This window comes from Ursus arctos, unplaced genomic scaffold, assembly GCF_023065955.2.
Source record: "Ursus arctos isolate Adak ecotype North America unplaced genomic scaffold, UrsArc2.0 scaffold_28, whole genome shotgun sequence".
Taxonomy (NCBI): Eukaryota; Metazoa; Chordata; class Mammalia; order Carnivora; family Ursidae; genus Ursus; species Ursus arctos.
Genome location: NW_026622963.1, coordinates 7433681 through 7460289, shown reverse-complemented (window position 1 = coordinate 7460289; position 26609 = coordinate 7433681). Strand labels below are relative to the sequence as shown.

Genomic DNA, 26609 nt, shown 5'->3' with positions numbered 1-26609 from the left:
TCAGTATCTGGGTAGTGGCCACACAGGTATTTGTTTTATTATCTTTGAAACTGTACTTGTAAATTTTGTATTATCTTTAAGTATAAAATATCTCATAATAAAAGTTAAATAAAATAATAAGTCTTTGGGAAAAAATCAGGCCACAAGAAAAACCTCAAAGACAAAGAGGAAATTATTGAGTAATTTAGAAATTACAATAAAAACACTATCCTGAGTTCCTGGGGTATGTAGCTAAAGTGTTCAAAGGAAGTTTTTTTGCCTTTGGAACTTAACAAGAAAAAGTAAACATCTAAATGAAGAAGTTAGAACAACAAAATAAACCTGAGGAAAGGAGAAAGAAGGAAATAAGGTAACGACAGGAAATACATTAGAAACATCAAAAATTGGTGAAACTAATAAAGTTGATTCTCTGAAAAACAAATCATTAGCTAATCTAGCTAATCTTTTGCACACAAAAAATTTAAAGGCAACAGAGTACGGGATGGGCTCTGAATTAGACTTTTGTGTATGAATCCCATCGCCAATTTACTAGCTATTGTGTGATGGACAAGTCATTTAATCTCCATGCCTCAGTTTTCTCATCTATAAATTGGGGTTAATACTACCAAACTCACAGAGTTAAATGAGTTCATATTCATAAAGTCATAAGAACAGCACTTGACACATTGATTTGTGTGTGTGTTTGTGTGTGTATCATTAAGATACTTGATATATAAATTTAGAACTGGTTCATTTATTACAAGTTAATTGCAAGTTAAAATAGTAGCAAGCATAACTCAGTAGCCCATAAACATAAACCTTGACCAAGTGGGATATAACCTAGGAATGAAAGGGTGATTCTATATTGGGGTAACTGTTAACATAATTCACCGTGTTAATTGATCCTGATTAGATATTTAAAAGGCATTTGATATAATTATATAGGTATTATTTTTTTTAATTCTTATTAAAATAGGGGTATATCTGTAATTCCTTAGCATGGTAAAATATATCTGTCTCAACCCCAAAGCCAGCGTATTACTTAGTGGAGAAACACTGGAAGCATTCTGATTAAAATCAGGAAAAGGCAAGGATGTCCATTATCCCCACTGTTATTTGACATTGTTTAGAGGTACTAGCTCATGCAACTAGATGATAAAAAGGAATCAGGGGTACAGAACTTAAGAATTGTAATTATCACTATATCTATTCTAATTGTATATAAGACTCAAGAAAACTAAAAAACAATTTACAGATTTTAAGAGAATTCAGTAGAGTGTCTGGGCACAGTTAATAGTTAATAACTTTAATATATGCAACCAATTGGATAATATAATGGAAGAAAAATGCCCATTTGTATTTGTGTGTGCATGTGCATGTGCCTAATTTATAAATTAAACTTTATTATTGTAATGTATGTATGGGAAAAAATACAGTATATGTAGGGTTCATAAAACCAACATAAAATACCAAGAAAGTCTTAAAACCCCAAGAATTACAAAAGCAGGCTCTAACAATTGCATTTGGAAAGGAAGACTAAATTTTATAGGGGTGTCAGTTCTTTCTGTTCTGTTGCAGTTCTGTTATTGTTCTAATACCCAACAGTACGGAGAAGGGGTATCTTCTTAGACTTTAATTTCAGACTTGTAAGGCTACCATGGGCTTCACTTGGCATCGGAATCACTTAGAAGGATGTGAGACAGGAAGCATAGCATGCCAGCAGACAGCATAAGGTCTTCCTCTTGTGCCAGAGTCCTTGTAGCAGTCCATGCTGCCATACAACCATCAAGGACTTAGTTATCTTTAGCTCCCAAGTCACAGCTCAGGTGCAAAAAAAAAAAAAAGAGACCCAAACTTAGTGAGTGCAGATCCATTCTGCCTTGGAAGTTTCATGCCTCCATGGAAATCAGTGTCTTTTGTAAAATTCCATAGACATAGTTTCCAAGGTCCCTGCGAGGAATGTGTCTAATTACAATAGACTGCACACTCAGGGAAGTCCAGATAAATGGCTTTTGACCAGATATTTATAATTTATTTATCATTGCTTCTTCTCTAGATGCAGTTTACCAATCAAGGTAATTTTTGCCAGAGGCAGTGTATTTAATAACATCATTTTCATGCTGTTACCAGGTTTCCAGGGATCCTGCAGCTACAACATTGACCAAAGATCAGATTTTCATAAACAAGGAAGGAGGCTTATCTTTTTTAAGTTTTAATTTTAATCCAGGGCTCATCATGATAAGTGCACTCCTTAACCCCCATCACCTATTTCACCCATTCCTCCCACCCACTTCCCCTCTGGTAACCATCAGTTTGTTCTTTAGTTAAGAGTCTGTTTCTTGGTTTGTCTCTCTCTTTTCCCCTTTGCTGGTTTATTTTGTTTCTTAAATTGCACATATGAGTGAAATCATTTGGTATTTGTCTTTCTCTGACTTACTTCATTTGCATTATATTCTCTAGCTCCATCCAAGTCATTGCAAATGGCTAGATTTCATTCTTTTTAATGGCTAAATATTCCATTGTATCTATATACCACATCTTCCTTATCCATTCATCAGTCAGTGGATACTTGGACTGCTTCCATACCTGGGCTATTGGAAATAATGCTGCTATAAACATTGGGATGCATGTTTCCTGTTGAATTAGTGTTTCCGTATTCTTTGGGTAAATACCCAGTAATGCGATTGCTGGATTATAGGGTAACTCTATTTTTAAGTTCTTGAGGAACCCGTATACCGTTTTCCACAGTGGTTATACTACACCAGTTTGTAATCCCAACACTGCACGAGGATTCCTTTTGCTCCACATCCTTGCCAACACCTGTTGTTTCTTTCTTTCTTTTTTTTTTTTTTTTTTTTTGGTTAAATTGATGCTTACTGGAGAGGAGGTGGGGGGGACTGAATAGGTGATGGGTATTAAGGAGGGTACTTGCGTTGAGCACCAGGTGTTGTATGTAAGTGATGAGTCACTAAATTCTATACCTGAAACTATATTATGCTATATGTTAATTGGGATATAAATTAAAACTTGGGGAAAAAATTAAAAATATATAATTTTTTTAATCTCAAAAATTTTATTGGGCACTGCTGGACTCAGTGCTTATGTTCACATTTCTTTTTTTTTAAATAATATTTTTTTATTATATTATGTTAGTCACCATACAGTACATCCCTAGTTTTTGATGTAAAGTTCCATGATTCATTACTTGCGTATAACACCCAGTGCACCATGCAATACGTGCCCTCCTTAATGCCCATCACCAGCCTATCCCATTCCCCCACCCCCCTCCCCTCTGAATCCCTCAGTTTGTTTCCCAGAGTCCATAATCTCTCATGGTTCATTCCCCCTTCTGTTTACCCCATTTCTTCTTCCCTTTCTTCTACCAATCATCCTACTTCTTATGTTCCATAAATGAGTGAAACCATATAATAATTGTCTTTCTCTGCTTGACTTATTTCGCTTAGCATTATCTCCTCCAGTCCCGTCCATGTTGCAGCAAATGTTGAGAAATCGTTCGTTTTGATGGCTGAGTAATATTCCATTGTATATATGGACCACATCTTCTTAAGGCAGTCATCTGTTGACGGGCATCTCGGCTCCTTCCACAATTTAGCTATTGTGGACAATGCTTCTATGAACATTTGGGTGCATATGGCCCTTCTCTTCACTACGTCTGTATCTTTGGGATAAATACCCAGTAGTGCAATGGCTGGATCATAGGGTAGCTCAATTTTTAAGTTTTTAAGGGAACTCCACACTGTTTTCCAGATTGGCTGTACCAACAGTGTAAGAGGGATCCCCTTTCTCCACATCCTCTCCAACATTTGTTGTTTCTTGCGTTGTCCATTTTGCCATTCTAACTGGCATAAGGTGGTATCTCAATGTGGTTTTGATTTGAATTTCCCTGATGGCTAACGATTTTGAACATTTTTTCATGGGTCTGTTAGCCGTTTGTACGTCTTCATTGGAAAAGTGTCTGTTCCTATCTTCTGCCCATTTTTTGATTTGATTATTTTTTTCTCGAGTATTGAGTTTGAGAAGTTCTTTGTAGATCTTGGATACCAGTCTTTTATCTGTAGTGTCATTTGCAAATAACTTCTACCATTCCGTGGGCTGCCTCTTAGTTTTTTTGACTGTTTCCTTGGCAGTGCAGAAGCTTTTTATCTTGATGAAGTTCCACAAGTTCATTTTTTCTTTTGTTTTTCTTGCCTTTGGAGATGTGTCATGAGAAAAGTTGCTGTGGCCGATGTCGTAGAGGTTGCTGCCTATGTACTCCTCTAGGATTTTAATGGATTCTTGTCTCACATCGAGATCTTTCATCCACTTGGAGTTTATCTTTGTGTATGGTGTGAGAGAGTGGTCAAGTTTCATTCTTTTGCATGTAGCTGTCCAGTTTTCCCGGCACCATTTATTGAAGAGACTGTCCTTTTTCCACTGGATGTTTTTTCCTGGTTTGTCAAAGATTAGTTGCCCAAAGAGCTGAGGGTCCATTTCTGGGTTCTCTATTCTGTTCCATTGGTCCATGTGTCTGTTTTTGTGCCAGTACCATGCTGTCTTTGTGATCACAGCTTTGTAGTACAGCTTGAAATCCGGCATTGTGATGCCCCCAGCTTTGTTTTCCCTTTTCAACAATTCCTTGGCGATTCGTGGCCTTTTCTGGTTCCACACAAATTTAAGGGCTGTTTGTTCCAGTTCTTTGAAAAATGTCATTGGTATTTTGATCAGGATGGCATTGAAAGTGTAGATTGCTCTGGGTAGCATAGACATTTTAACTATATTAATTCTTCCTATCCATGAGCATGGAATATTTTTCCATCTTTTTGTATCTTCTTCAGTGTCTTTCAAGAGTGATTTGTAGTTTCTAGAATATAGATCCTTTATGTCTCTGGTTAAGTTAATTCCAAGATAACGTATGATTTTTGGTGCTATTGTAAATGGAATGGATTCCCTAATTTCTCTTTCTTCAGTCTCATTGTTCATGTATAGAAATGCAACTGATTTCTGAGCCTTGATTTTGTATCCCGCCACATTACTGAATTGCTCTATAACTTCTAGCAGTTTGGGGGTGGATTCTTTTGGGTTTTCCATATAGAGTATCATGTCATCTGCGAAGAGAGACAGTTTGAGTTCTTCTTTGCCAATTTGGATACCTTTTATCCCTTTTTGTTGTCTGATTGCTGTTGCAAGGACTTCTAGTACTATGTTGAATAATAATGGTGAGAGTGGGCATCCTTGGTCCAAAACCTATGGGACACTGCAAAGGCAGTCCTAAGCGGAAAATACATAGCCATCCAAGCCTCACTCAAAAGAATAGAAAAATCTAAAATGCGGTTTTTATATTCTCACCTCAAGAAGCTGGAGCTGGAACAGAAGAATAGGCCTAACCCACACACGAGAAAGCAGTTGATCAAGATTAGAACAGAGATCAATGAAGTAGAAACCAGGAGCACAGTAGAGCAGATCAACAGAACTAGAAGCTGGTTCTTTGAAAGAATAAATAAGATCGATAAGCCACTGGCAAGACTTATTGAAAAGAATAGAGAAAGGACCCAAATTAATAAAATTATGAATGAAAAGAGAGGTCACAACCAACACCAATGAAATAGGAGGGATCATTAGAAACTTTTATCAACAGCTATATGCCAATAAATTAAACAACCTGGAAGAAATGGATGCCTTTCTGGAAACCTATAAACTACCAAGACTGAAACAGGAAGAAATTGATTTTCTAAACAGACCAATTAATTATGAAGAGATTGAAGCAGTGATCAAAAGCCTCCCGAAAAACAAGAGTCCAGGGCCTGACGGATTCCCCGGGGAATTCTACCAAACGTTCAAAGAAGAAATAATACCTATTCTCCTGAAGCTGTTTCAAAAAATAGAAACAGAAGGAAAACTACCAAACTCATTCTGTGAGGCCAGTATTACCTTGATCCCCAAACCAGGGAAAGACCCCATCAAAAAGGAGAATTACAGACCGATATTTCTGATGAATATGGACGCCAAAATTCTCAACAAGATCCTAGCTAATAGGATCCAACAGTACATTAAAAGGATTATCCATCATGACCAAGTGGGGTTCATCCCTGGGATGGAAGGGTGGTTCAACATTCGCAAATCGATCAGTATGATAAATCATATCGAGTCAAGAATCATATGATCCTCTCAATAGATGCAGAAAAAGCATTTGACAAAATACAGCATCCTTTCCTGATTAAAACCCTTCAGAGTGTAGGGCTAGAGGGTACATTCCTCAATTTCATAAAAACCATCTATGAAAAGCCTACAGCAAATATTCTCAATGGGGAAAAGCTGGAAGCCTTTCCCTTAAGATCAGGAAAATATATAAATTTTTTTAAAAATTGAAAATAGTTAACTCTCTATAATGTCTTAAACTACTCCCTGATCTGTGAGAATTGTGTGTTTTCTGTGACATTTTTGGTAGTGGTAGTCCAGCTTTTCCTAGAACTTGGATTGGAAATTTGAATATTATGTATGATATTGAAACCTGGATTAGTCAGACTTCAGATCTGCAGGTAATTATAGTAGATATCTTGATTTTAGGAATAATTTATCTCTGATGTTTAAGCTGGAAAATCATTGAATTAAGTTCTCAGAAAAGGACTGCAATTTGACTTTATATTTGGAATTTGCCTGAAGAATTGTGTATAAATTGTTCATAAAGTGTGTGATCAATCAAACCAATAAAATCCCTATTATGATAGAAAAATATACTGTAGTCTTGGAGTAGAGAGGTTTTGCTATTATACAAAACCATTAAAAGAAAAGTTGGTAGTTCATCAGCATAGATAGATACAAAGTATTACCGTCTGATAGAAATGACCATAAGCAAGGCAAAAGGGAAATGACACATCCTAAGAAAATATCTACAACTCATGTTACAAGGTCTGATTTTCCCTAAATTAATAAGAAGCTCCTCCTGTAAATAAATAGGGAAAGACCTCTTACCTAGTGAGAAACGAACAAAGGTTTCACTGACCGCTGCTTAACGTGTTAACTCCTGACTCTTCAGAGAGTCCATGAGGTCAAATATATTTTTATTCTAATGCCAGGAAAACATTTGCCTTTTTCACCTGGTTGACTTTTGCATAGATGGGAGAAAACCAGTTACGGGTAAAACCACTAAAAGAGAATATGCAAGTGAACATTGCTCTGAAAAAAAAATTACATTTAAAAAAAAGTCATGCCGATTATGGGAAAGTTTGAAAGTACAGAAAAGTATAGAGAATAAAGGATATTATTCCACTCAAACTAGTGTTAATAATTTGCTATGTTTGCAGATTAAAAAAAAAAAAAGCCGTACAGTATGCAAATTTATGTCCAACTTTTAACACAATATTAGCAGTTTTCCATTTCCATGTTTCTAAAAGCTGTATGTAATCAACTTTAAAAAGGACTTTCTTTGACCTTGTAAGAGAACTGAGCTGTAGGGGTTTCAACTTTTCCTTCATCTTTGTTTAATGCTGATTAGAACGTAGGCCTGAATAGCCTTTTTGATTTTCTTTGCTCTCTTAAGTAATTCCTAGCTAACCCATGCTGAACTACTTAGTCGGCTAGATGATAGTATGAACACTGAACAAAGGCAACTCTTCTATTGAATACTGGTAAGTGTGTAGTAGGAATAAGTTCAGATTTTTCTAGTTCCCTGAGGCATTTGTATTACATTATGTTTTAGTCATTCATTTGGCTTCATTAAAATAGTCAAAATCAAGATGTCCTAAAATGTATAATGTGGTTGTGACCAGTTATAATGGAGTCTGTGTTGATACTAACTCCAAATCCTGTTCTCTTCCTCAGTTCCACACAGTGCCGTCTTCTTCTGAGTCATCCTTTGTTAAATTTGCAGACTGATCTTTTATTTTGAGGGCCTTTTTCTTAATATATCCTTTACTTTTTGAACTCAGAACTGAAAGTGGAATAGCAATCTTGTAATTCTCTTGTTATTTTTAATTATCTGTATACTTTAAATCCAATACAAGATTTTCATTCTGCTGTATGTTTTAAAATGCATAAATTTAGAAGAGTTAGCCTGAATGCCCTTAGAGCTGCCCTCCACTTTCACCTCACCACCTGGGCTATAGACATCAGTTTCTGTTTCTGAGACAGCATATCTTCCTCCTTTCTTCCCAAAATCAACTCAGAAATCTGTCAATTTATTTTCCCATGTTATTCAAAAGATACCGGTATATTTGCATAAATAGCTAACTTTGAAAAGGACTTCTTAAAATATCTTTTTTATTGTGAAATAAAACACAGAAAAAGCACAGAAGCATACATACATATTTTAATGAATTATAAAGGGACTATCTAAATACCACCCTTAGGTCAAGAAATAGAACATTGCCAGCACCCCCAGAGGCTCTCCTCTTTCTCTTTCCAAACACAGTCCCTTCTCGCCCTCCCAAGGTAAACAATAACCTGAGTTTTATGTTAATCACTTTCTCTGTTCTATTTGTTGTTGTATGTATCTCTGAACACTATAGTTTTGCCTGTTTTGGAGTTTATAAAAATGGAATCATAACATGTATTCTTTTATATCTGATCTGTTTTACTCAGTGTTATGTGTGTAAGCCTTATCTCTATTTTGGTAGTTAGTTGCAGCTCATTGCTGTTAACTATATAGTATCCTAGTATATATGTATACCACAGTGTATCCATTCTAGTGTTGAAGGACTTTAGGCTTATGTTTTGGGGAATTATGAATAATGCCGTTATGAACGTTCTGACACATGTGGTTTTGATGGAGACATGCACATATTTTTGTTGATGATACATAGAAGTGGAATTACTGGGTCACAGATAACATGTATCATCAACATTAGTTACATAATAGTGAACTTTTTTCCCAACATGGTTGTACTATACTGGGAGTGTATGAGGGAGGGTTCCCACTTGTTCTACTCCATTACATATATTGCCAGATTCCTTCATTTTAGCCATTTTAATGGGTGTGTCAGAGTGGTTTAATTTGCATTTATGCTGTGACTCTAATGTGCTTAAACACCTTTTCATAAGTATATTGGCCATTTGGGTATCCTCTTTTGTGAAGGACCTATTCACATCCCTTGCCCATTTTTCTAATTGGGCTGTCTTTGTGTGATCTGTAGGAGTTCTTTATGTATTCTGGTTACTTCTGTTACAGATTTTTTCTTCCACTCTTAAAGGTATCTTGATTAACCAGAGGTTCTTAATTTTAATGTAGTGGAATTTATCAGTCTTTACTTTTAGGGTCATGTGTGAGAATTTTTTTTATTACCTGATAAAGATCATATTTATTATCTTTTAAAAGCTTTATTGTTTTGCCTTTGGTATTTAGGTATCCAGTCCACCTGGAAACAATTTTTGTATGTGCTAAAATGAAGGCAGTGATCTTTATATTTCCACATGGATATCCAGTTTTTCCAGAACCATTTATTTAAAAAATATTCTTGGTGCGCCAGGGTGGTTCAGTCAGTTAAGCGTCCGACTCTTGATTTCAGCTCAGGTCATGATCTCGGGGTTGTCAGATCTAACCCCACATCGGGCTCCACACCTGGCCAAGAACCTGCTTAAGATTGTCTCTCTCCCTCTCCCTCCCCACCCCACGTGCTTGCTGTCTTGCTCTAAAAAAAATGAAATAAATAAAAAATAAAAAAATAAAAAACATTCTTTCCATACTGTCATGAAGTTCCCCTTTTATTATAAATCAAGAGTCTGTATATGCATGGATCAGTTTCTCTGCTGTTTTGACCTTGTACCAATACCACTGTTTTAGTTACTATAGCTTTCTAAAAACATCTGCTGGAACAAGTCATCCTACCTCCTTCTTCAGTAGTGTTTTGATTGTTCTTGGCTCTTTATGAATCAGCTTCACAAAAATTCTCTTGGGATTTTTACCGAGATTCCATTGAATTAATAGATTGCTTTAGGGAGAATTGACTTTTTTACAATATTGTTCCCATCTATGAACATGATTTCTCTCTCCATATAGACCAGTTCCTCTCAAAAATGTTTTAAAGTTTGTGTGTAGCTGTTTTACATATCTTTAGTTTGAATTATTACTAGGATTTTAATATTTTTAATACAATTATAAATGTTATTTAATTTTTTTTAATCTGTTGCTCATTAAATACAATTGATTTTAGTATTTTTCATCTTGTATTTGGAGACCTTTCTGAACTCACTTATCCTAATAATTCTTCTGTGGATTTGTTTGAATTTTTTACCACTAGAATCATATTGTTCTTGAATAATGATAGCTTCATTTCGTCTTTTACAGTCTTTATGCCTTTTATTTCTTTCTCTTACATCAGCTGGAACCTCCAGTACCATGTAGAAAGGAAGTACTGATAGGGATCATTCTTGGCATGTTCCCACACTCAGTGGGAAAGCTTTTAGTCTTCTATCACAAAGTATGATGTTTGCTATAGAGTTTTTGGAGATGCTTTTAAGTATGTTTGCTTTTATTCCTGGTTTTCTAAGAGTTGTTACTATGATTTTATGTTGAATTTTATGAATTGCTGTTACTATATGTAATTTGGTGTTCATTAGACTATTTTATCAATAAAATATATGTATACACACACACACAGTGAATTTCTGATGTTAAACCATCATTTACATATCACTGCAATAAACCAACTAGTCTTGTGCCAATATCCTTCTTATATATTGCCTGATTAGGTTTATAGTTTTTAGGATTTTTGCACCTGTGGTAGTGAGTAAAATTATCCTGTAATAGTCCTTTTAATATCCTTGTTATGTTCAGATATGAAGGTAATGCTGGCCTCTAAAAATGAGGTGGGAAAGAGTTCTTTTTTAAAAAACTTTTGTGGAAGAATTTGTCTTGTGGTTTGCTAGTAAAATCATCTGGGCCCGGAGTTTTCTTTCTGGAAAAGTTTTAAATTATAGATTCATTTTATAAGATTTTTCACATTTTTAAATTTCTTCTTTGACATTATTAATTACTTGGATTTTTGTGGAAATTTCTCCACTTCATATAAACTTTCAGATTTACTGACAAAGTAGTTCGTAGTAGCCTCTTAACTTTTTCATATCTACAAGATTTGTAGTAGTGTCCCTTTTTTCATTCCTGCCTTTGGTTATCTGTGAATTCTTATTTTTTCTTCATCAGTCTTGCTAGGGTTTTAAACTTTTTATTAGTCTTTTCAAAAAGTTACATATTGGCTTTGATCTTGTTTTTTCTAATGTTCATTTACTCTTATCTTTGTTTCCTTTTTTCTCCTTTGGTTTACTTTGTTATTCTTTACCTAGTTTCCTGAAATTGATGTTTATCTCTTTAATTTTTAATCTTTCTTCTTTTCTAATGTATGCACGTAAGGCTATAACTTTAAGGTAGGCAGTGTTAAAGTGTATCTTACGTATTTTGATGCTGTTGTTCAAAATAATTTCTAATTTCCATTGTGATTTCTTCTTTGTCCATGGATATTTTAAAGTCTGTTTCTTAATTGCTGAATATATAGGGATTTTTAGTTTTCTCTTTGTGGTGATACTATCAGGAAATTTATTTTAAATTACTGTTAAGGTCAGATAAATTATTTTAACCCCTTGGAAATTTATTTTCTTGCTGTATGTGCTTTTAAATAGAGAATATTCTGAGGTTGTTAGATACTGAATTCTTTATGTCTGTTATATCACTTATATTTATCAAGTGGTTCCATTCTGTAGCGTTACTGGTTTGTGTGTACCCATTTGTTTTTTCTGTGCTAGTTATAGCTTTGTCTATTTCTTTGAGTATTTCTGTCAGTACGTTACTTTAAATTTTCAGAAGGCATTTCTTAGGTACTTCCAAATTTGGAAGTCTTCTATCTTCTTCATAATTTGAGCTTTTGTCATTGTGGAATATCCCTCTTCATCACAGGTAACACTTCTTACCTTAAAGTTTACTTTGTCTATAATTTATATAGCTACACCAGTTTTCTTTTGATTAGACATGCTGTGTCTTTTATTCCCATCTTTTTACTTTCAGCCTTTCTGAATTCTTACGTTTTATATGTGTCCCTCATAAACTTCATATACTTGGGTTTTCTTTACTAAGACAGTCTGACGGTTTTTAGATTTCAACTAGAACATTGACGCTATTTACATTTAATGTAATCTCTGATATATTGGGATTTAAATCTATTTTATTTTGTGCTTTTTATTCCTTCCTGATACATGTTCCTTTTCTTTATTGCCTTTTTTTAGGTTTTTTTGTTTTGCCTTTTTCTTTTGATTACTTTTTATTCCATTTTTTCTCTTGTTAGTTTCAAGTTTTACACTTTTTTACTCTTTTTTTTTAATAGTTAACCTAAAGATTACGACATAAATCTATGACATCAAAGTCTGTTAATTTGTACTTTTATCTTTCTCGGATGATGTAAGGACTTTCATATGCTTCAGCTATTATGTGGTATAGTTGCTGTTGTTATTTTTAATTATCTGTATACTTTAAATCCAATACATTATTCTTATGTTTTATGTAATCAATATTCATTCAAAATTACTCACATGTTTTCTGTTTTCCTTCCTCTTCATTTATCACCCTAGCTTCTCTTCATTTTTTATATGCCCTTTAGTGCAGTTGTGTTGGTGACGCATTCTGTCCTAGTCTGTCTAAAAATGTCTTTATTTCAACTTCATTCTTGAAGGTGGTTTTGCTCTGCGTAGAATTCTAGATTGGCAGTTTCTTTCCTTTCATCACTGTAAACATACCATCTGTTGTGTTTTGTTTTCCATTATTTCTGTTGAAAAGTAATCTTTGAACCTCATAGTTTTTTTATTTGCATGTGTATATATAGTTTTCCATTTCATAACTCAGTTAATAATTGTTTTGAGTATAGTTAACACACAGTGTTACATTAGTTTGGGTGTACAACATAGTAATTCAACAAGTATATGTTCTATGCTCACCACAGGTGTATGCAGTGCTATTACGGGTAGTTACGGTACCACTGACGACGTTGCCTGTGCTGTACCATCCGTCCCCGTGACTTATACAGTCCACAACTGGAAGCCTGGATCTTCCACTTTCCTTAACTCATCGATCTGCCCCCTTCCCTCTGGCAGCCATCAGTTTGTTCTCTATATTTATAGGTCTGATTCTGCTTTTTGTTTATTCATTTGCTTTGTTTTTTAGATTCCATATATAAGTGAAATCATGACTTTGTCTTTATCTGACTTTTTCACTTAGCATGATACCCTCTAGTTCCATCCAGTTGTCACAAGTGGCAAGATATCATCCTTTTTTATGACTGAATAATATTCCATTACTTCTTTATCCATTTATCAATCAATGGACACTTGGGGTTCTTATATAATTTTGCTATTGTAAATTAATGCTAGAATAACCATAGGGATGCATGTATCTTTTCAAATTAGTGTTTTCATTTTTTGGGGAGGGTGAATATTCAGTAGTAGAATTACTGGATCATATGGTTGTCCTACTTTTAAGTTTTTGAGGACCCTCCATACTGTTTTCCAAAGTGGCTGTACCAATTTACATTCCCACCAGTGGTGTAAGAAGGTCCTTTTTTCTCCACTACTTGTTATTTCTTGTCTTTTTGATTCTAGCCATTCTGACAGGTGCAAGATGGTATCTCATTGTGGTTTTGATTTGCATTTCCCTGATGATGAGTGATGTTGAGCAACTTTTCACATGTCTGTAGGCCACTTGTGTGTCTTCTTTGGAAAAATGTCCATTCAGGTCCTCTGCCCATTTTTAAATTGGATTATTTGTGTTTTGGTTTTGAATTGTGTAAGTTCCTTCTGTACTTTGGATATTAACCCCTTTTGTTTTGTTGCTGATTTCCTTCACTGTGCAAAGGCTTTTTATTTTGATGTAGTCCTAGTATTTATTTTTGCTTTTGTTTCCCTTACCTTAGGAGACATATCTAGAAAAATGTTGCTATGGCCGATGTCAGGAAAATTATTGCCTGTGTTCTCTTCTAGGAGTTTTATGGTTTCAGGTCTCACATTTAGGTCTTTAATCCATTTTGAGTTTATTTTTGTGTCTGGTGTGAGAAAGTGGTGCAGTTCATTTTTTTGCATGTAACTGTCCAGTTTTCCCAGCACCATTTGTTGAAGAGACAGTCTTTTTCCTGTTGTATATTTTTGCCTCCTTTGTTGTAAATTAATTGACCATATGAGATGGGTTTGTTTCTGGACTCTTTGTTATGTTCCGTTGATCTATGCAAGTACCATACAGTTTCTTATTACTGCAGCTTTGTAGTATCTTGAAATCTGGAATTGTGGTACCTCCAGTTTTTTTGTTCTTTCTCAAGATAGCTTTGGCTATTCAGGGTCTTTTATGATTCCCTAGAAATTTTAGTATTTGTTTTAGTTCTGTGAAAAATGCTTTGCTATTTTGATAGAGATCGCATTGACTCTGTAGATTGCTTTGAGTAGTATGGACATTTAGCGATACTAATTCTTCCAGTCCATGAGCATGGAATATATTTTCCACTTGTGTCATCTTCAGCTTCTTTCATCAGCGTTATATAGTTTTTGGAGTACAGATCTTTCACCTCTTTCATTAAATTTATTCCCAGGTACTTTAGTCTTTTAGATGCAATTGAAAGTGGAATTGTTTTCTTAATTTGTCTTTCTGCTACTTCATTATTAGTATATAGAAATTTAACTGATTTCTGAATATTAACTCTGTGTCCTTGTTGCAGGTGTACTTTTTTTCTGACTACTTTTAAGATTATCTCTTACCTTAGGGTGCCTGGGTGACTCAGTTAGGCATTCTGACTCCTGATTTCAGGTCATGATCTCAGGGTCATGAGATTGAGCCCTACATTAGGCTCTGTGCTCATCACTGAGTCTTCTTGTCCCTCTCCCTCTGCTCCTTCCCCTGCTCACCCTCTTGCTCTCTCTGTCATAAATAAATAAATCTTAAGATTATGTCTTGCCTTTAATTTTTAGCAGTTGTGTCTGTGTATGGACTTCTTTTTATTTATCTTCCTTAGAGTTTGAAGGCTTTCTTTAGTCAGTAGGTTGATATCTTTAATTGGTTTTGAAAAATGCTGTGTCATTATCTCTTCAGTATTCTACAGGATCACTCTCGTCTTCTGTTCTTTTTACATGTGGTAGATATTTTTACTGTGTCCTCTCTTTTACCTTCTTTTCTGAATTTTTTCAGGAAAAATTTTGTTTTCTCTGTTTGATTCTTTGTATTTTCTTCTGACTTAACTTCCAGTCTACTATTTCAACTATGTCTTTCTATCTCCTTCAGCATGGTTATTTTAAGTCTGTCTGGTAGCCACAATATCTGGAGTCATTGAGGGTTTCTGGGTTTTGTTGTTTCCACTAGTTTTCATTTACATTGTCTTGTCTCCTTTTGTGCTTGGTTACCTTTGATTATGTGTCATAAATAATATTTGAAAAACTATTTGTAAAAATATTTTGAGGCCTGAGAGGATATGATTTTCCTCCAAGGCATGTTTTCATTTTTTTCTGTTTTAGGGCACTAGCAATCTGGGGTACTTTAATCCAGTTTCAGGAATTACAGTTTTCTGGACCATTCAAATGACTTGAAGCTAGGCGACAGTGTCCGCAAGGACTGTTATTTCAGCTTACACTTATGTTTAGGATGCAAACCTTGGGGATCCCAGTGTCAGGCATGGAGGATTTACCAGGCAGCAGTCCATACCCTTGTGTGGGTCTGGACTCCAGTTTTTATTTCTACCCCAGGGACTGGCAAACTTTTTCTGTAAAGGACCAGAGAGTAAATATTTTAGGCTTTGTGGACCATACAGTCTTTGATGCAACAGTCAATGCTGCCGTTGTTCGTGGGAAGAGCCTAGACAACGTGTGAATTGATGAGCATGAATATATTTCAGTAAAGCTTTATTTACAAAATCGGGCACAAGGCCAGATTTGGCCCAGGGCCATAGTTTGCTGACCCCTGCTGTAGTCTCTCAGAAGCTCTGCATAGATTCTCAGCCACCTCTTCTTAAATTTAGATTAGCCCTGAATGCCGAACTAGCCTCTCTTTGGTTTGCTTTGTTAACTAGCTCTGTAGTGCCTTCAAGAATATTTTGGGTTTTTTATGTTTGGTCCAGTTGCTCTCAGCAGGAGGTTTAATCTGAAATACCTAGTCTGGTATTATCAGACGCTAACGTCATATACAAGGTAACCAAATTAAAAGCAATGAGATTTTTTTCCCCTCTGATCTCAAGAAGGAAATTTCTTGAGGTGCTCTCAGAGAATCTCTCTCACTAGCATCCTGTGATATATAAACGACTTTTTTTTTTTAATGAAACTGACTTTTCAGGACATGTTTCTGTAGTCTTCCTAGAGAGATTGTGCATTCCAAGGTTAAAGTTACAGAGCAGTGTTGTCCGTCGAACTTTGTAGGATGATGGAAATGTTCTGTATCTTGCACTGTTCAGTAGGGTAGCCACTAGCCACCTGTGGCTATTGAGCACTTGAAATGTGACTAGTATGAATACAGAACTAAAATTTTGCTTTTATTTAATTTTAACTGATTTAAATTTGAATAGCTATTTGTGGATACTTAGTTTGGAGTGGACAAAGCTTAGATTAAATAAATAATCTCCTCTCAGTGCATAATGTGTTCCTATAGTCCCAATCCACCGAAGTGTCCATTTTCCAGTGCTCTTGTAAGGAATTTTTAATCTAAATGTGTTTGATGGACAGTATCTTCTAAATATCTGAGGCCTTGCAGAATGTTTCCATTTATTCCTACCCTTCACCTGGTGTGATGGAAGTACACTTGTTATCCTAAATGCGGTCACTCAGTTTACTTGCTAACACGTATTTTTCTTTGCAGGGAAAGGGGCGACTTCGTCGAGGAAACTATCCAAGTCCATCCTCTCCTGTTGTAGCTCGGTTGCCCTCCATGTCTGATGTCCCAGAAGAGACCTTGACTAGTGAAGCAGCTATGGAGACTGACATCACGGAACAGCAGCAGGCAGCTATGCAGCAAGAGGAGAGGGTACTGACTGAGCAGATCGAGAACCTACAGAAAGAGAAGTGAGTTTCCAGGAGGAAAGGGAGCTACCAGTTATTACCCGTTTTCATTTTCTTCATTCTGTGCTCTCTTGATTTTTCCCTTTTTTTTTTTTTTAAGATTTTATTATTTATTTATTTGACAGAGAGAGAGAGACAGCCAGCGAGAGAGGGAACACAAGCAGGGGGAGTGGGATAGGAGGAAGCAGGCTCCCAGCGGAGGAGCCTGATGTGGGGCTCGATCCCAGAACGCCGGGATCACGCCCTGAGCTGAAGGCAGACGCTTAACGACTGAGCCACCCAGGCGCCCCTTGATTTTTCCTTATTCATTAAATATCCCTTGTGTCAAGCACTGTATCAGGTAATACAGGGGATGCAAAGATGGCAAAGACATGTTGCCTGGAGTCAGGTAATAGCGTGAAGAGTTGTCATGTTAGCGAAGGAAGCTCCATGAGCAGGGAGACCTGAAGCGTCTTCAGTGAAAGTGCTGGAGAAGGCTGGGATAAGGTGTGTCAGTCTTAGCCAGGATTCCTGACAGGTCTGAGACCAGCCTCATTGAACAGAGTGGTCTTTAAAAGGAGGAGTAAGGATTCCTGAGCTAAGACAAAGTCCCTTTCAAGAATGGGTATTATTCAGAACTCCCTAAAGTGAGACACCTGCGTGGCTCAGTCGGTTAAGTGTCTTCCTTCAGCTCAGGTCACGATCCCAGAATACTGGGATCAAGGCCTGCATGGGACTCCTTGCTGGGCGGGGAGCCTGCTTTTCCCTCTGCCTCCTGCTCCCCCTGCTTGCGCTCGCTTGCTCTCTCTCTGACAAATAAAATCTTAAAAAAAGAAAAAGAACTCCCTAAAGAAGGTTATTATCTGAAGATCAGTATAGCCGTGGGGCCACCAACTGGATGGTCAGGGTAAGGCAGCAACTCTAGTGGTGCTGGGATAAAGGTAGGGAAATTGGTTGCAATTTAGGAGAGAGACAGTCCGCTCTGTGCCTTCTACCATCACTGGAGCAAGGGTAGGTAACGGTAACGCTGCATCTTGGGGATAATATGGACATGCCACAGTTCTTTTTGAGGTGTGTACTGGTTCTTATTGACAACAGAGACTCTTTAAAGTTTTAAGGGGATTTTTGTTCCTGAGTTCCAGGATCCCAGGTCTGAGAGCTTGATGCATTAGGGGACATATGAGTCTGTTAAAGTACTTTTCGCCGTTCAGGATTGATTTTAGAATTTTGTTAAGATAAAAAAGCAGCTGGGGCTCACCTGTGCAGAACACAGTAAGGCAGAAGTGGTGCACAATGACTAGGGGCTAGCTATCTGATTTGAAAAGAGGACCTCACTACCATTTTGATGAAAATGGTATTGAAGGTATCGAAGGATGAATAGTTTGAGCTAGGTAGAGTAGAAGCAAAGCTAAGAAGGTTCTGAAAGAGAGGAGACTTGATGAGAAAGGGAGTAAGAATTGGAAGGATAAGGAGGTTGTGGACAGTTTGGGACTCAGAGCTGGTATATTTCCAGGTAGCAACAAACTCTAAGATCTGCCCATTGGAGAAAGTTGCCCACATAACACGAAGGAAAGGTGGTTAGAAGTAGCAGACACAAAGACACGTCGGTGTGAGAGTACTGAAGTGAGCTTTTACGAAGGTGTTTATTGACATAGATCAGGGTAACATCAAGTAGTAGTGAGAAAGCAAGATTTAGGAACCAAGTACCAAGACTTGAGGGAGCAAGGGGGCACAACTGAGAGGTAGGTGGGTGCCTGATGAAGAGGAGTAGAGAATGCTGTGAGTGGACGTGGCGTAAGCAGCAAAGGACAGAAAAGATCAGCAGTGTTTTACTTCGTCAGAGGTCTCTCTGTGGTTACGGTAGAGGATATCGTCGGTAGTCAGTTAGTGCCGGGGGTTCATGGAAAATAGTTAAAGAGCTGGAAGGAATCTTAGAGATTATCTCATGTCATCTCTCTGTTTTGTGGATGAGGAGGCTGAGGTCCAGGGAGAGGAAAGTACTTTCCCAATGCTTTATGTATGAGTTTAGAGTGAGTTTAGAACCCCGATCTCTTTATTATCAGCCCAGAATTCATTTTACCAAAATATCTTACAGCTGCAGCATCTTTTCCCACCTCACTCTTTGCTCTAATATAGGTCCCAGCCTTTGCGTTTATAGCCTTGTGGCTTACCAGTCTTTATCACCACGTTGGATGGAAACAGTAGGAAATGTGACTGTTTTGCTACTTAAATTTCTTTCATCATAAGTCTTTTTTTCCTGTTGTCTTCTTTCCTCTTCTTATCAAACGCTAGTGGATTTCTTGATTATATCTTACAGGGAGGAGCTAACGTTTGAGATGCTTGTACTAGAACCCCGTGCTTCTGATGATGAAACCCTTGAGTCTGAGGCCTCCATTGGGACTGCTGATAGCTCAGAAAATTTGAATATTGAGTCTGAAGGTGCCATCTCTGAGAAATCAGGTAAATGAACATATTAGACCAAAGACTCCAGATTTGTTTTGCAAGAGAGGAATAAAGATTCCCAAGCTAAAACAGAATCCCTTTCAAGAATGCCTGACCTTATGTGAGAGGGTGACAAAGTCCTAAGGAGTTAAAATATACTGATCTTTGCGAAGCTTCCATTGTATATTGTTCATCAGACCAAACATTTAATGTAATGCAGTTTTTTGTCAATTTAATGTTTTCTCCTCTGTTTACCACAGAGAAAACCCAATGATCACAACATACGCTGTCTTACTGACCCTTGATCCATGTTCTAAAGGTGGTTGATAGGAGTTGCGCCCTGCTGAGAGATGGGCCTATACCAAAGGAGGTATTTAACCACCTGACATGTCTCAGGAAGACATAGAATTACTACATATCTTGGCAGTATTTTAAATGATAGTGACAGCTGTAGGCCTCTCCTAATGGCGTAGTGGAACTCCAGACTTCTTGGGGTTGATTCTTAAATGATATATGTAGAAATGGATAACTTCTCAGGCTATAACTGTGGACAGAGTATAGATCAGCCTGCACCCTTCAGACCTCAACCCACCCATCACATGGGAATGGTATGAAACCTATTCATTGTGGGACGATTTGCCTTCGAGGAAATTGTCATTTATAGCTTTGATCTTTTCTTTTGAATCAGAGAGAAGCTTAGCCCTTAGCTCCTTGAAGGCAGCTGGCAAATGTGAACCTTCAAGCAAGTTACGAAAGCAGCTAAAAAAGCAGCAAGACTCTTTGGATTCAGTGGACTCTTCAGTCTCTACTTTGTGTTTGTCTAACGCTGCATCTTCTCATGGGACCAGAAAACGATTTCAGATTTATTCTAAATCTCCATTCTACCGAGCTGCCTCAGCTGGAGAGGCCCTGGGAATGGAAGGGCCATTGGGCCAGACCAAATCCCTGGAAGACAGGCCTCAATTCATCAGCAGAGGAACCTTCAACCCTGAAAAGGGCAAACAAAAATTAAAGAATGTGAAAAACTCACCTCAGAAAACCAAAGAGACCCCAGAGGGGACAGTCGTGTCTGGCCGCAGGAAAACTGTGGACCCAGACTCCAGCTCCACCCAACAGCTAGCTCTCTTTGGAAATAATGAGTTTATGGTCTGAACTGGCAGCTGTGTGTCCCTTCATGGCTACAGAGTGGTAAACACCTCTCATCTTTGAGGCCTCTTCTCATCCCCTCGTCCACAATAGTCCACCGTCATTGTGGTCCTGCCTCTTGCCCAAGCATACGACCAAGAACTTGTGTGCTAATTTCCTGGGCCTCCTGAAGAAGCAGAAAGGCCTCTTTGAAGCCTGCTGGGGATGGTGCCAGCTGTGCCTTGGCTGCTGTATTTGACTGGAGATTTCACTAAACAGAGCCACCTGGGGCCTGGGGATTTGGGTCAGTTGTGGAGGTCTTCCAAGTTGCCTCTCCTCCATCCTCTTTTCCTTCCCAGACGTGGGTGTTGAACTGGAGGGGGGACATGGTGGGCCTGAGGGAGCCACTGATTTTTGACATTTGAAGAAAACATATAAATCTTTCTTAACCGTGAAAGCAAAAGCCTTTGGGTTTATTTTGGGATAGTTAGGAGCTGGGGTAGAATATAATTTTTTTCCAAGGATTTATAAACAAAAAGCCTAAGCCCTCTATTTTAAGATTTTTGAGAAATACTCCATGTTATAATCTGGGGAAAGTAAAAAAGTAATTGTTTCCATGAAGCCATCAGAGCATGTCTCAGACATCTGGTTACATGATGAAGAAAAGAGTACATGTTTTGTTTTTTGATGGTGTTCAGTGTCATAATAATGCTGGTTTCACTCCTCGTTAGTTCCTGCCAAATATATTGCATGGGCTGGAGTTGCAGCTGCCCTACTGTTCTCCTACTTCCTGGTCCTAGGATTAGGTTCCTCTAATTTTTTTAAGTATCTCAGAGACATGGTGATCCCTAAACAGGGGGTCTCATCCTAATCCACCCAGACTCTCCTCTTTGTATAGATTACACTGAAGATTGCATATGATCCTGCTTGTCTGCTGGTGGGTTTCCACCACAAACTCAGCCAAGTAATGTGACCATCTAATCACTTCTCCCAGAACATTCATACACAACACTGCATGGATAAGTGTTAACAGAAAGCTGCCAAAAACATAAAAGAGTTTTTACTATAACCATCTAGCTAGTATCTTCTTTTCCTCAGACCATCAGTATTAAATAGATGAAAAAATCAAGGACTACTTGAAGCTATTTTTGTTAATATTCTGGTTTCTGAAGTTTACTGTAAATACATATGTATAGTATGCATATTTCTTTTTAACCTTATGCTTTCCTCCTCCTGGTGGATTTCTTCCCACAGATTAGGGGCTGTTGGGATAGGGGTGAGGGCCACTATCCCTGGGCTGAGGGGGAAATCAGACCATCTTTTCCACCACTGGGTGTCTCCATACACCTGAGCTATAAGAGCATTTTAAGCTTCTTAGCATTTGTGCGATTAGAAATCTGTTTTTGCTATTTATGATATATGGAAGATGAAACATGATACTCTTTCTTGAGATAAGTATGTGAAAATGTTTATTTTTAAAGTTACTAAATGCATCTTGTCTAACTACCACGTGCACTGTTCTGAAAAAGAGCCTTTACCATCTGTAACCTGAATTTTGGTTATTCTTTCTTTTCATACTTCTTCAATTTGAAGTTGTGGAAATATTAAGACTTTTGTTAAGGCAGATTCTCTCCTGTTACACAACACTGAACCTCATGTCACTGCCTCAGTGGTTATTGTCAAGCCCCAGAGGTCAGGCTTAGAACATCATTCTGAGCGGCAGCTAAAGGTAGCAGGAGTCTTACCTCTCCCTGGTTTGGTTTCAGAAATGAGCTAGGGGAAGGAATCTTTTTAAATCTCCAGAATGATGATGGTTGTAAGTGTTACATTTTCTGTCCCGCAAACATCTGCCACCTTGTTCCTGCTGAGGAGTCATAAATGTAAAGCCTTTTAAAAATCAGAACTTTGGAGAATCTCCTAGAGGAAAATCCAGCCCCTCAGCATGGTTGGGTCCAAGTGGGACTTCTGGGGCCCCGGGGCCCCAAGCTGGGCTGTGCAGGCTGTTTCAGTATTCCTGCTGGACACTGACTGCTACTCTCTACTTGCTCCACGACATTGGTTCAATACCGTACGAGAAAGAGATGACCTCTGTTGGATAATTTCCTTTGGCCCCAAGGAACAGCCTGGAGAACACATCTTGGCATATGTTCTCCCTTCTATATTTTTGCAGATTTTCTTTTTTTGTTTCTTTGGAAAATAAGTTTTTGGCAGTTAAAAAAACAAAACAAAACTATAGGTCACTTTATAGGAACTAGGCAATGGATGTTAAGAGACTTTATATTTCTCAGGGACCTGAAACCTGAACTTGGATAAAATTAAATAAAAAAAACCTTGTTTTTTGGTTGCTAGATTTGTGGATTTCTAGTCCTTTAACAAACTGCCAGAATGGGAGGGATGTGGGGGGGAGAGATCCACACAATCGTAAGAATGGAGAGCAAGTGTGAGACCCTCCCTTTGAAGGAAAGAAAGCTTTTCTTCTCATAGGATAACAAGTATTGTTGGCCTGATAAAGAGATGAAGCCATAACTCTTAAAAACTGTCGGAACCAAGTGCTGTATCTTCTTCCCTCTGGTCTTAACTGGTCCCCTCCATGGTTAAAGTTATGTCACCACCAAGTGATGCTGTATTATAATCACTTAGGATGAAGATGTTTAACGTTCATATACGTCACAGCTGTGCTGCCCATTGCTTCTCCCTTGCTTTTCTTTGATCTCAGATGCCACAGACAAAATCCCTGCATCTGTGCAGCAATGGGGCAGCCCCACATTTGGAGCCCATACTCCAAAATACAGAAGAATTCTGTTCATATCACACATTCCCGGCCCCAAACAAAGCCTGGATTTTCACTTCTCCACATTAGAGCCAACTATCCCTTATCATGGAAACTGTAATAGAAGCAGGGAAGTATACTTTTAAGGGTACATTGTGTGTCTTTAAGTGAAGCAAATCTGTTTAACAGCAAGGATCAGGGAGACATACTTAGTTTGTAATGTACTTCCTGTCATTTTAATTCCTTCGTCACTCTGGGCTTCTGTAAACACAAAGGAGATGCAGACTTCCCAGTATGGGCCTTGAAGAGACAGAGGGACCTGAAGTCAGGGGCTGGGCTACCAGAGAGGCCCTACCTCCTCATGCTTTGGAAACCAGCTGCGGCTCTTACCCTGCTGCTGGAGGGTTGTGGAGACTTCTGTGTTCCATGACCGTGGGGCTGTTTTCACTGTCAAAGACAAGAGAGGGGATCCTAGAAGCAACATGCTGCAAAGAAGAGGTCCAGCAAGGTTCTGCAGGCCCACTTCGGGGACTGTGGGCCATGTTTTTTTGTTTTTTGTTTTTTAACTATAACGAATGTGTACCTTTCACAAGCACTTTGGTGAACTAGAGAAGAAATTCTCAGGATGTGTTCAAAGCTAAGAGACTTTTGATTTTAAAAAGAAATATCATCCAGATGGCTTTCCTCATTCTCCTCTTTTTCCCGCTTGTTGGGGGAGCTAGGCATGGGGCATGCATCATTCTGTGTTGACAAGTGCGTTATGTCTATCCATAATTTTGTGACAGTTCCCCAGCACTGTCCCCCAGTAACACCATGCTAGCCTTGGTAGTAAAAGTCCTTGGTATTTGAGGGAGTCCTGGGCCTTTCTGTGCCCCTCAAATACTTTTAACCACTTTTCTCTGGAATCACTCCCACATTTGATTCGGTGTGAAAAGGTAACAGCGAAATGATGATTGTGGAGATGAATCTATTAGGTCATGTTGGTCTCTTGGTTAAAACTTTTCAAAAAAGCCACACGAAGGGGCCTATCACCTTGCTATTCATTTATAATTAATACCTATTTATCAGCCCTCTTAGGTCATATAAAAGTTGCACCTTTTAAACCAAGTAATTGTATTTACTAGGGGAAAGGTGTGGATTACAGATTAGTATTATATTATTTTAATGGATTTAAAGTAATTTATAAGTATGCTGAGTGTAAATTTTTAAGACTATGTATTGTAAAAGGACATATCCTGTGAAATATAATATCATTTTACTGTTTAACAGAATAATTCTATAAAAAGAATGATTTATCTCACCCACGGAACTGATTCCATTCCTGATGCAATCAACAGGCACTTTGTAATTTCCTTTTGGGTTGGTTTTTGGGTTTTTTTTTTTTTTTTTTTTGGAGGGGGGAGCAAGACATCATCTGTGTAAAGTGCAGTTTGTGTCACTCAGAATATGCACTGTATAGCTAACGAAAGCAGCTTGATGAACAAATCACTCCATGGCTCATTAAAGAACAAAGCTTCCAGAAGCAGCAATACGTGTGGTTTGTTTTCTGACCATCCTGGCTCCCACCCCAACTCACTCCAGTCCCGCTCCAAGGAACAGCAATGATTTTTGTTTGTTAAACTGATTTTTGTTTGTTAAGCTGATTTTTGTTTAAGGAAAGGACTGAGTCCCAAAATGATAAAGTACAGAAGCAGTGATTATTGGAACTCCACTGAATTCAAGGGAAGGTGAGATTCAAGGTGTTAGTTTTCTGTAATAGATGCTACCTGCTGGCTGTTAAGACTTCGTGTAATCAGCTAGAGCTAGGTGGACAGCGAAGACGTTAAGTCTACAGTTAGGATCCTCACCAAGAAACCTATGAGGAAGTAGCAACAGCTGCTAGTAGAGGCCCAGGAATTCATCCCTAGGTTGTCATTTTCATTCTGCTGCCATGTTGTGTGACTTTGGGAAAGTCGTGAGCCCTTTCTGGGTGTCAGTTTTCCCATCTGGAAATGAGTTCTCCTCCTCAGGTTTACTTCTTTGTATAACTCCTACTGACTCTCAGGTCTCAGTGCAAAAGGCAGTTTACTGGAAATGTCCTCTTCCCCCTTGAACTGGATTAGATGTCTTGTGTTCTCAACAGTGCTCAGTATTTGTGGCATCAAAAAAAAAACAGGGGCGTCTGGGAGACTCAGTTGGTTAAGCGTCTGCCTCCGGCTCAGGCCATGATCCCAGGGTCCTGGGATCGAGCCCCATAGCTGGCTCTCAGCCTGCTTCCTCCCCTCCCTCTGCCTGCCGCTCCCCCTGCTTGTGCTCTCTTCTCTCTCTCCTCTCTCTGTCAAATAAATAAATAAATAAATAAATAAATAAATGTTTGATATAAACTTCCCAACGCAAGAAATGTGCTATCTTGCTGACTCAGATCTCCAGTACCTAATAAAAGGTGCCCTTGCTTAAATACTGGATGAGCAGGTTGAATGAGACTGGGGGTTCCCAAATGCCAAACTAGGTCTAAAGTGAAATGGAAATTTATTCAGTTTTTAAAATCTTGAGGTCATTTTCCCATTTCTTTTTTGCATTGTTTACATTTTTGCATTAAGTTTACGTCAAAATGATAAGGATAGTGAATTCTTAAAGTTTCTTTAATTGGCCAAGTAAAATCTAGAAATGCCATTTTTAAAGCTTTATTTTTTATTTATTTATTTATTTTTTTTTAAGATTTTTTATTTATTTATTCGACAGAGATAGAGACAGCCAGCGAGAGAGGGAACACAAGCAGGGGGAGTGGGAGAGAAAGAAGCAGGCTCATAGCAGAGGAGCCTGATGTGGGGCTCGATCCCATAACGCCGGGATCACGCCCCGAGCGGAAGGCAGACGCTTAACCGCTGTGCCACCCAGGCGCCCCTAGAAATGCCATTTTTAAAATGTACCCCTATGGTAACCAAATCTACAACAAACCTTCCCAATGCTTCTTTGGCATCTTTGGGTCTCTCTCTGCATTTTCTACCACCAAATAGTCCTTTAGGGTGGAAGAGGATGACTGTCTCACAAATCTGAAAACTGCAGTTGAAAAGAAAGGCCCAGATAGGTCCACAGAGACTGTCTCTGTGTGCTTCATAACCAAAGACATTTCTGGCTTTGAGGGCAAAAAAGCTTTCACAGTATCCCCTCTCCTAGCAACAGCCCTAAATGCAATGAAAGCTGTTATCCATTCGAATTTCAATGGGGCCAATTTACAGCAAAACGTTGAATAAATCCTGAGATCAACTGAGCTCTGTATTGTATTAGGAAAATAAGAGACACTTGTGTATTTCAGGTGAGAGGACATAATACAGGAATT

The 26609-nt window shown here is 38.0% G+C and overlaps 1 protein-coding gene across 14 annotated transcripts in view; it reads left to right on the top strand.

The window, feature by feature from the left end:
- Positions 1–24819, top strand: part of MYO9A (myosin IXA) — a 285328-nt gene extending 260509 nt beyond the window's left edge. For all 14 annotated transcript variants that reach the window (XM_057303771.1, XM_057303769.1, XM_048221939.2 and 11 more), the window contains 3 exons: positions 16775–16977; positions 19271–19413; positions 20084–24819. In XM_057303771.1, coding sequence (XP_057159754.1) covers positions 16775–16977; positions 19271–19413; positions 20084–20547 — 810 coding nt within the window. In that variant the 3' untranslated portion in view covers positions 20548–24819. The remainder of the gene's footprint in view (positions 1–16774; positions 16978–19270; positions 19414–20083) is intronic.
- Positions 24820–26609: the final 1790 nt, after the last annotated feature.